The 10709-nt window shown below is 34.3% G+C and overlaps 1 protein-coding gene across 2 annotated transcripts in view; it reads left to right on the forward strand.

Moving 5' to 3' along the window:
• Positions 1-5899, forward strand: part of INTS13 (integrator complex subunit 13) — a 28311-nt gene extending 22412 nt beyond the window's left edge. For both annotated transcript variants that reach the window (XM_065940010.1, XM_065940011.1), the window contains exons 14-17: positions 312-542; positions 2028-2167; positions 4649-4784; positions 5556-5899. In XM_065940010.1, coding sequence (XP_065796082.1) covers positions 312-542; positions 2028-2167; positions 4649-4784; positions 5556-5595 — 547 coding nt within the window. In that variant the 3' untranslated portion in view covers positions 5596-5899. The remainder of the gene's footprint in view (positions 1-311; positions 543-2027; positions 2168-4648; positions 4785-5555) is intronic.
• The last annotated feature ends 4810 nt before the right edge of the window (positions 5900-10709 follow it).

Consider the following 10709-nt stretch of genomic DNA (forward strand, 5'->3'; position numbering starts at 1 on the left):
TCTCGTAGATCACATTGACTTGATCACATTTACTTGATGCTTCTGGGTTTGTTTGGTTTTTTTTTGCTAACTTATTCCACATGTAAATTATGTGTTTGGGAGTGTGTATCTACATATCCATAGGATTAAGGTGAAATGATAAAAAACATAAAATAGATGAATTAGACACATTATCAGTTAGTATTGCACCACTGGAAGAGAAAGGAAGCCCATGTTTAATTATCTCTTTTAACTTCATCATTAACAAGTGACACTTGGATATTATTTAAAGAGTATTTTGTAAGGACATTATTTTTAAATCTTTACTTTAGAGATGAGCAGTACCGTATCATGTGGAATGAATTAGAAACCCTTGTCAGAGCCCATATCAACAATTCGGAGAAACATCAAAGAGTCTTGGAATGTCTAATGGCATGTAGAAGCAAACCCCCAGAAGAAGAAGAACGAAAGAAACGAGGAAGAAAGAGGGAGGACAAAGAGGACAAGTCAGAGAAAGCAGTGAAAGATTATGAACAGGAGAAATCCTGGCAAGATTCCGAGAGGTGATTTGTTGATATTAACATAGTTCGTGGTGGCTTCTATCATATGACATTCTACATGTAACACATTTGAACATTGAGACCTTATTTATAGTAATGTATTTAATGTGTTTATTGACTTTATAGCTGTTATTTTATTATTCTTCAAATCTGGAAGGTCTTTCTTGGCCTTAAAAGAGGTTGTTTTTTTTTTTCTTTTTTTGCTATTTAACAGCAAAGGTAGTGTTTAATTCTTCCTAATTAATTTATGAAAATCATGATACATGATTTTTGTTATTAGTAATTGCTTTTATGTGTTATGCACACTGGCATAAGATCCCTACCCTGGAAGGACGAACAATGTTTGTAGAGATTGACCAAGTAAGTGAACATTTATAACAAAATGTGAAAGACGCTGCTATAAAAATAAGCATAGGAAAAACACTTGAAAGCACAGAAGGTCATAGTCCTATTCTGGAAACCTTCCTCATTTATCAGGTTAAATTTGAAAAAAACAAAAAATAATAAACATCTATAAATAAAAAATATCATGACGTATTAGTTGGATTCATCTTCTGCCTCCTTGCCAGAAATCAGGCAAAGAGCCAGGTAACTATCGTAGTGGCAATAGTTAAAAGCAGAACTTACATGGAAAATTTCAGACATATGTAGCAGTAGAACAGTCACCTGTTATCTGCTTTCAATAGTTAAACAATTTGTAGCAGACCTCATTTCATATATATCCACATCCATTCCCCTCACCATCACCACCCTCTACTTTCCCCACGTGAATATTTTGAAGCTAATACTGAAAAGTGTATTATTTCATTCATACGTAGGCAGAACACTTTTATTCTCTTTGGCCTTAGAAATTCACTTCTTCCTTAGGACTGCTGAGTTTCTGACACAAAATTGTCTTGCTTTAAGAAGAGGAGGGAAGAGTATTCTCATTCCGATCCCATTGATCTTCAAGTACATGAAATTCAAGATAAGCTTGGAGTTAAGTTCCGAACTTATGGAACATAAATATATTTTCACAGTACATAAACTAGTGGGAACAAAGTCTAGTAGATTTCTTAATCTTAGTTCTAATTTGAAATAGTGTTTTGTCCATATCTTTAGAAAAATTAAAATTGTGGATTATTTTCCAAAGATCACATTATTTCTGATCTTTTGCATTTTACCTTCTTAAATTCTCCCCCTCCCCGTCTTTTTTACAATTTTAGCGCCATTTTACAGCCAACAACATTACTGAATGATGACACTATGATGAAGAAAAAGGAAAAGTTGTATTTATATTCATTAAGTTCTCTTACCTGATTGTAGACTGAGGGTTAGCTCCTGATTTGTTCCTGATTTGTTCCTAGGCTTATGTTGTGAGAGCCGATATCTTAATAAGGCTGATTTGCAAAGTCTAGTTTAATTACTGAGCCATTTAGATTTCTAAGAATGTAAACTTGTAAATTTTCTTTTTAATGTGTAAGTTTTTATTATTTGTCCCTCTGAAAGATTAAAAGGAATCTTAGAACGTGGGAAAGAAGAGCTGGCTGAAGCTGAGATTATAAAAGATTCACCTGATTCCCCAGAACCTCCAAATAAAAAGCCTCTTGTTGAGATGGATGAAAGTCCACTGGTAGAAAAATCAAAAGGTAAGGCAGAACTGTACGTTTTCCAATTTAGTTCTGTTGTACAGAGTCCTCTATATTTTGTATGAGGAAGAGCTGCTCACGGCTCCTGATGTCACTTCAGTTCAGTTCAGTTACTCAGTCGTGTCCAACTCTTTGCGACCGCATGGACTACAGCACGCCAGGCCTCCCTGTCCATCACCAATTCCCAGAGCTTGCTTAAACTCATGTCCATCAAGTTGGTGATGCCATCCAACCATCTCATCCTCTGTCATCCCCTTCTCCTCCTCCCTTCAACCTTTCCCAGCATCAGGGTCTTTTCTAAGGAGTCAGTTCTTCGCATCAGATGGCCCAAGGATTGGAGCTTCAACTTCCACATCAGTGCTTCCAGTGAATATTCAGGACTGATTTCCTTTAGGACTGACTGGTTGGATCTCCTTGCAGCCCAAGGGACTCTCCAGAGTCTTCTCCAACACAATAGTTCAAAAGCATCAATTCTTTGGTGCTCAGCTTTCTTTATGGTCCAACTCTAACATCCTTACATGACCACTGGATAAACCATAGCTTTGATTTGACGGACCTTTGTCAGCAAAGTAATGTCTTTGCTTTTAAATATGCTGTCTAGGTTGGTCATAGCTTTTTATTGTAGGCCTTAGTTATCTTGAAGGTAAACTAAATTCAGTTCTTTCAGGGTAAATGGGAAATGGTATGACAAAGGACTGGGTTTTTAACCACTGCACCCTTACTCTTACAGAAAGACCTCGAGGCTGGCTAGGTTACAGTTATTGTTACCTCATCCTACGGAGGTTTGTTTGTTTTTTTATGTACTACTACTGTAGTATATATTGTAATACATCTTAATAACTCCAGTTCACTAGTTTCTTTGAAATTAGAGTTAGAAGCAATCTTATCAAATTTGTCTTTCAGGCATTTGCCAGGGTACCTGGAAAATAATAGGCTTTAAATAAATGTCTCCTGGTAAATTATCCTATTACTCATATGCCACTGCTGATTAGGATGCAGTTAATTTAGGTTTATTCTAAACAGTGCTTCAACATTGTTTGGAAAATACAACTCTAAAAATTATTAGTAGTAACAAAATTTGCAGGCAACTGAAACGTGTATTAGTAAGAGAATGACTTAAATGATGGTGTGTCCATAGGGTGGAATTTATAAAGCCCTAGAACTACTATTGTCACAAATGTCCACTCTTCCCTCTCACTGATGAATATCATTTCAGATTTTAACGTAGATAACTACTCTTTCAGGAAAGACTCCCCTCACCTCCTTTCACATTATCTGTGTTCTCTTTGATGATTGCCATTCTGGCCGTTGTGAGGCGGTACCTTATTGTGGTTTTGGTTTCCCTTTCCCTCATGGCTGAGGATGTTGAACATCTTTCCATGTGCCTGTTGGCCATCTGCATTCCTCTTTGGAAAAATGCATATTCAGGTCTTCTCCCATTTTTAAATTGGGTTGTTTGTTTTTTTGATGTTGTAAGAGCTGTTTATATATTTTGGATATTAACCCCTTATTGGTCATGTCAATTGCAAGTATTATATCCCATTCAGTAGGTTTTCATTTTATTTTATTGATGGTTTCCTTTGCTGTGCAGAATCTTTTTAAGTTTAATTAGGTTCCATTTGTTTATTGTTCCTTTTGCTTTAGGGGACAGATCAGAAAAAAATCACTGCAATGATTTATTTCAAAGAGTATTCTGCCTGTATTTTCCTCTAGGAGTTTTATGGTTAATGGTCTTACATTTAGGTCTTTAATCCATTTTGAGTTTATTTTTGTATATGGTGTTAGGAGGGAATGTTTTTTGCCTCTTCATATTGTACAGAAAAGAGTTAACTAGAGCAGGCCTGAGGCTGTCATCATTAGAAAAGCCTGCTTGCCTGTTTGGCCCTTGGCTGACATCTGGGAATATGGCTTTCGAAACATTCCCCAAATGATGAAGTTACATATGAATTAAACACCTGCTTTTCTTCTGGGAGTCTGGGATTTTGGTAGTTGTAGTTAGGAAAAAAATAAATATATGCCCAGCCTCTTTAAAAACTTTGAACTCTTGAATCTTAATTTTCTGTGCTTTTCTGACAGAAATATTGTACACACATGGCTGCATTTTTGCTGCTGGAGGGAGTATGCACTCTGTATGAACCCTCATGGGAAGGAGAGAACATGGAAAGCCTGCAGATGGATTTCTCTAGTCTTTGCCTATTGTGTCTTTCTGCCACACTGGGCTGGCTGTGTGTTCTTACTGTGCTGCTGTAATGATTCTTAGCTATGGCTGTAACTTTAATTTTAGTTACTTGAGTACTTCTAGCAAATCACTGAACTCTAGTAGGTGGTCTTAGAGATCCCTAAACACATACAAATTTTAGAATAAAGGGAAGATGATATTGCTTAAATTCATATAAAGTGAACAAGAACTAGGGGTAAATTTGTAAACTTTGAAGTAATGAATTGTTCTACTTTTTTGTCTTCTTTCAAATATTATACCAGGGCCAGTGTCCTTATTATCATTATGGAGTAATAGAATCAACACTGCCAATTCCAGAAAGCATCAGGAGTTTGCTGGACGTTTGAACTCTGTTAATAACAGAGCTGAGTTATATCAACATCTTAAAGAGGAAAATGGGTTTGTATTAATTATTGTAGAAATTCGTTTTGTTAACTGCCTTATTATAAGTTTAAAAAATAAACACTGCCTGTTTTTTGTGTTCAGCAGTTTTGATAATGTTACTTAAAAAGAGGAAAAAAATCACTTTCTTAAATTTTTGGTGCTTGTAAGAGACCTGATATTGTTTATTGTAACCATGAATGTTCAGTAAACATCACAGAGGGAAAATCATAAAGAAAACTTAGTATGTAGCACTGACCCTTGTATAGAATGACAGGGAGAAAATATTTTCCTAGTAAGTAGTACAGTATTAGGAATATTGAATTTAGTTGAATAAATCCAATATCTACAAATAATTGAAGATTTATTTAGATATAAATAAAATGGTTATTTTAATTGCTTTTTTAGAAGAAATTCTCTTAAAAATGTGTTGATAAAGAAATTTCTTCAATAGAAAAGGAAATAAATTCTTGTCTAAATGGTAGAGATTTTTTCCTTTAGTTTTACTTTGAGTAGTATAGTGAAAAAAAACCAGTGGCCTTTGAAATGAAAGCTTGGGAGTCACATGATCTCTCTGGGCCTCCCTCACGTTTCACTCATTTGCAAAACAAGGAAGTTTACCATCGGGAAGTTTACCTCAAGTTAGTCGTTTTCTAAAGTGCTTATATTCTTCTGTTCTGTGACTATATTAGATTTTAATTTCATTTAAAAGTTAGATAAGGAGAAAAAATATGGGTAGTTAATGAATATTTTATTTTACCAGCACTTTTTTTCCCTCCTATTTTTCAGGATGGAGACAACAGAAAATGGAAAAGCCAGCCGGCAGTAAAGAGTGACTTGAGCAATTGAATTTAGTATCCTGCATAGATATTTTGAATGGAATTTGATATAAGAACTTTTACAGCAAGATTGTATAGCTATGTTGCCTGGACTGGTTTTTACATTTTTAAAATATTTCAACTAACTTTATCTTTTTTGTATTAATTGTAAAATTGGCACATATGTCAAAAATATACATTTGTCCTCCCAAATTAAACAAATTTATTTTATGGTAGAGGGTGTTCCCTCTGGAAATGTTTTTTAAAAAATTCTTAGGCTTCTCTTTGCCAAATAAAACTATTAAAATATCTAAACTGCAAAATATCAGAGTGTTCTTTTAAGCAAAAGATTACATTCATATAATGGCTGACAATTTTGAGAAATTTTTAAGAAATTTTAACAATTTGGGTGATATTTACAGTATTTAATAGAAAATATTGCCTATGAATCTGCAACATATGCAGTGCTTTTCCAAAAACTACTGTTTTTGTTTGCTTATTTTGTATTTTATTTTAGATTATTTTGTGTGTGTGTGTGTTGCCCATTTAAAAGCAGAGTTTTCAGGTAGTTTTCAGTTTGGGGATGTTAACATGTTGGATGATGTTATTTATTCTTTCTCTGCCAAAAACACTATCCATTAATTTTTCATATTGAAAAAGAAGCATGAAGGAGATTGCTTTGTAGACTTACTTACCCATATTGAATGATGATATAATTCTTTTTCTGCTAAAAACTTAACTCATTAACTTTTCATATTGAAAGAGAAGGATGAAGGAGATTGCTTCTGCAAATTTAAAGAAAAGTTACTATGTTGCTTATTTTAATCCCTGAATAGAATCTTGGTCTCCTCCTCTCTCAGAAATGTCACCATTATATGGTATATGTTTGGTGAGTCTTCTTCCTGTGCTGCTTTTGGAAGCTCATAACATGTTGTAAGAAACATGTTGTTTCATTGTTAAATGCCAGTTCTAGGCTTGTGATTTTTCTTTGAGTTTCTATTAAAGAACAGGAAAAGCTCTTTGTTTAAATATAGAAATTCAATATTTTCTATTTTAAACAAAAATCACTTGTGCTTAAACAAGGGTTCACCAGGATCCCTTGTCAATCCAGTGAAATTTACGATGTTCTCCTTTATCAACTCCTGTGTGATTCTAAGCCGTTGCATCTGCCCTCTCCCCTAAGCTAGTGCCGTCTTAATTCCTGCCGCTGTGTTTAGATACACACCACTCAAAAGCGTGACCAGACCTAATTAGTACCTAGACTTGCAAGATTTCAGGAGTTGTAACCTAGTACTAAATTATTGGATCATATTTACTTGTGGTTGAGTTCTGACTGTTTCTGCCTTATCTTTGATACCCACTTAACTTGTACCAAGTTGAAGTCCCTAGTTTACTTCTTAATTCAAAAATACTTTCTTTATAACCCATTTGAAAAAGACTCTTTTTTTCACTCTCAATTTGTGCTTCTTCGTTTCCCATGTGCTAAGACAATACTCCTTTGTTGACTTATCTACATTTCAGTCTTCATTTTTAAGTATTATTTTTGCACATATATATATTTTTTTGCATATATATATATTTTTGCTCTTACTGTGTTCTACCAACTGGGAGGATGTTTCTGTGGCTGCATTTTGAACTACTGTAGGTAGTTTTCTATATTATTCTATATATGGTTGGTGGTTAATATTCTTCAGTAGACACATTCTTATCTGTTTAAGTAGATGCATTTTGAGCACCTAAAATTGAGCTCCTCTTTTATCTCCCACAGAACATCAGGCTATGTATTATTGGTCTTATCCTGCAATACCTATTACAGCCTTTTGGTGGAAGTGACTGTTTTAGGACAAAAATAGAAGAATGATTGGTGAGTTTTTGGTTCTTCTAAAACAGCATCCATATTGAGGATTTACTAGTCAAGAGAAGTGGACAAAATATAAATTTTAAAAATTATTACCCTTCCAATACTGGAATTTAAGCTTAAATCCAGACTTAATGATCATGGGAATCAAAGTTACCCTAGAGAGAACAAGTACACTTTCAGTTCTAAAGATTTTGATACCAGTATCATGGGAGCAAAAGATGTCCCTTATCTTTGTCCCCTGACTCCCCAATACCACCAGTGAAAGCTTGACATCCATCCATGGACAAAAGCCCCTTTGAGGGAGCTGTGGGATTCTGCATCCTATGACAGCCTGAGAAGAGCCTCAGCCACCCGTGTGTTGAGGTAGGCTCAGCTCTGGACCACGCAGTGGTTCGTGAAGAGGCTCCAAACCCTCAGCTACACTCTGGGAACCCCCGGAAGTCACTATCTTAGGCAGTCACCCGTGTGGAATTCCAAGTTTCTAGGTGAGAATTTTCAGCACACCATTGAGTTAAAAAAAGTAGTACCTGGAGGTACTGGAGTAGATAAGAGAAACAGCTTGACCTTACCTGCATCACCCTTCCTCCAACATTACACAGCTTGGGGCCAAAAGAGATGTTAGTGTGGAGAAAGAGAGAGTGTATAAGCACCCAACTTCCCCAGTGGTGCTAACTCTTACCAAAGTTAAAGGACAAGAGTATTAGAAATAACTATAGCTACAATGATTTGTTAATAAATATGCACTATGAAAGATGATTGTGACATCAAAAGCATGAAGAGGGGAATAAGTGTAGAGTCTTGTATGTGATTAAAGTTATTATCAGTGTAATGTAGACTGATATGTGTGTATTTTATGTAAAACTCATGGTAACTACAAATATCTACAGTAGATTCACAAGACATAAGGAGCAGGGAATCAAAGCGTACCACTTCAGAAAATCAATTCACAAAATAAGGTAGCAAGAGAGGAAGAAAAGGAACAGGAGAAATACAAAACAGCCAGGAATAAAGATGACATTACCAAGTCTTTACCTATCAATAAGTACTCAAAAAGTAAATAGATTGAATTCTCTAGTTAATTAAAGACATACAGTGACTGGATGGATTTTTTTCTTAATGTGAGACACAACTGTATACTGCCTGCAAGAGACCCCTTCGGCTTTAAGGACACACATAGGCTCAAAATGAAGAGAGGAAAGGAACATTCCATGCAAGTGAAAACCAAAAGAGAGCAGGGTAGATATACTTTATATCAGACAAGATAGATGTAAAGCCAAAAATGATGACAAGAGATAGTCATTATATAATGATAAAGGGGTCAATTCACCAAGAAAATACCAGAATCATATATTCACCCATAATTGAGCACCTTAAGCAAATGTTAACTGCTCTGAAAGGATGAATGTTATTGTATTATAACAATACAATAATAGCAGGGGACTTTAGTACCCTAATTTCAAATAGAAATTCAGATAGAATTCTAAATTCAGATAGAAAACTAATGGTTAAATGAACTGAGCAGTCACACAAGACATTTCCTCCAACTGTAACAGAACACATATTGTCCTCAAACACACACAGTATTCTCCAGGATAATTAACGTGATAGGTCACAAAGCAAATCTTAGCAAATTTACAAAGAGTGAAATAATACCAAGTATCTTTTATGCTCAAGTGGCTTTAAGGAGGAAAACTTAAAAATTTATAAAAATGTGAAGATTAAACAACACTCTCTTGAACAATCAATAGGTCAAGGAAAAAATCAAGAGAGAAATTTTAAAATATCTTAAAAATGGAAATTCAGCATATCAAAACATATAGTATGATGCAAAAGAGAGGAGTTTGTAGCGATAAACACCTATATCAGAGAATAAAGATCTGACGTAAACAACCTAACTTTACACCTCATGAAAACAGAAAAAGAAGAAGCAAAGTCCAAAGTATGAAGAAGGAAGGAAATAACAAAGATTAGAGCATAAATAAATGAAATAGAGGTCAGAAAAACAGCAGAAGAAATAAAACTAAGAGCTGGATTTATTGAAAAGATAAAATTGACAAATATCTAACTAGACTAAAGAAAAAAGACAAAATGATAAATGAAAGTGGAGACATTATAACTGATAATACAGAAATACAAAAGATGTTGAGACTGCCAGAAACAATTCTATGCCAACAAATTGTATGACACAGGAAAAAAATGAATAAATTCCTAGAAATATACAACCAGACTGAATCATGAAGAAACAGAATATCTGAGCAGACCAATCATAAGTAAGGAGATTGAATCAGTAATAAAAAACATTCACCAAAGGATAAGCCCAGGACCAAATGATTTCACTGGCAAATTCTACAAAATTGTTAAAGAAGCAATGCCAACACTTCTCAAGCTCTTCCACAAAATATAAGAAGAGGAAACACTCTCAAACGCATTCTGTGAGGTCAGCATTACCCTGATAGCAAATCCAGACAAGAACACTGCAAGAAGGGAAACTAGGTCTTATGGATATAGATGCAAAAATTTTCAATGAAATGTTAGCCAAACCAAATTCAATGACACCATGATTAAGGGGGACTTAGCAAAGATGGCTCAACATATAAAAATCAGTAAATGTGATGCATCACATTAATCAAATAAAAAATAAAAATAAAATCACCTCAATAGATGCAAAATAGCATTTGATAAAATACAACATTCTTTTACGATAAAAGTACTCAACTAATTGGATATAGAAGTAACATATATCAACATAATAAAGGCCTTATATAACAAGTTCACAGTTCACAACATACTCACTGATGAATGGTTGAAAACTTTTTCTCTAAGGTAGGGAACAAGACTACTCTTATTCAGCATAGTACTAGAAGTCAGAGTAATCAGGCAACAAAAAATAAAAAGCATTCAAATTGGAAAACAAGAGATAAAACTGACTTTGTTTGCAGATGATATAATCTTAAATAGAAAATCCAAAGACTCTACAAAAAAGAAAAAAAAAACCCTGATAGAACTAATCAAAAAGTTCAGTAAAGTTGCAGCATAAAACATCAACATACAGAATTAAATTGCATTTATGCACACTAACAATGAAGTATCTGAAAAAGAAATAAAATTTCATTTACCATAGTATCAAAAAGACTAAAATAATAAAGAATAAATTTGACCAAGAGGTGAAAGCTCTAACATTGAAAACTATGACTGGTGAAAGAAACTGAAGAAGACACAAGCAAATGGAAAGATATTCCATGCTTATGGATCAGAAAAATTAAT

Source organism: Muntiacus reevesi, chromosome 1, assembly GCF_963930625.1.
Source record: "Muntiacus reevesi chromosome 1, mMunRee1.1, whole genome shotgun sequence".
In the NCBI taxonomy this organism is placed as follows: Eukaryota; Metazoa; Chordata; class Mammalia; order Artiodactyla; family Cervidae; genus Muntiacus; species Muntiacus reevesi.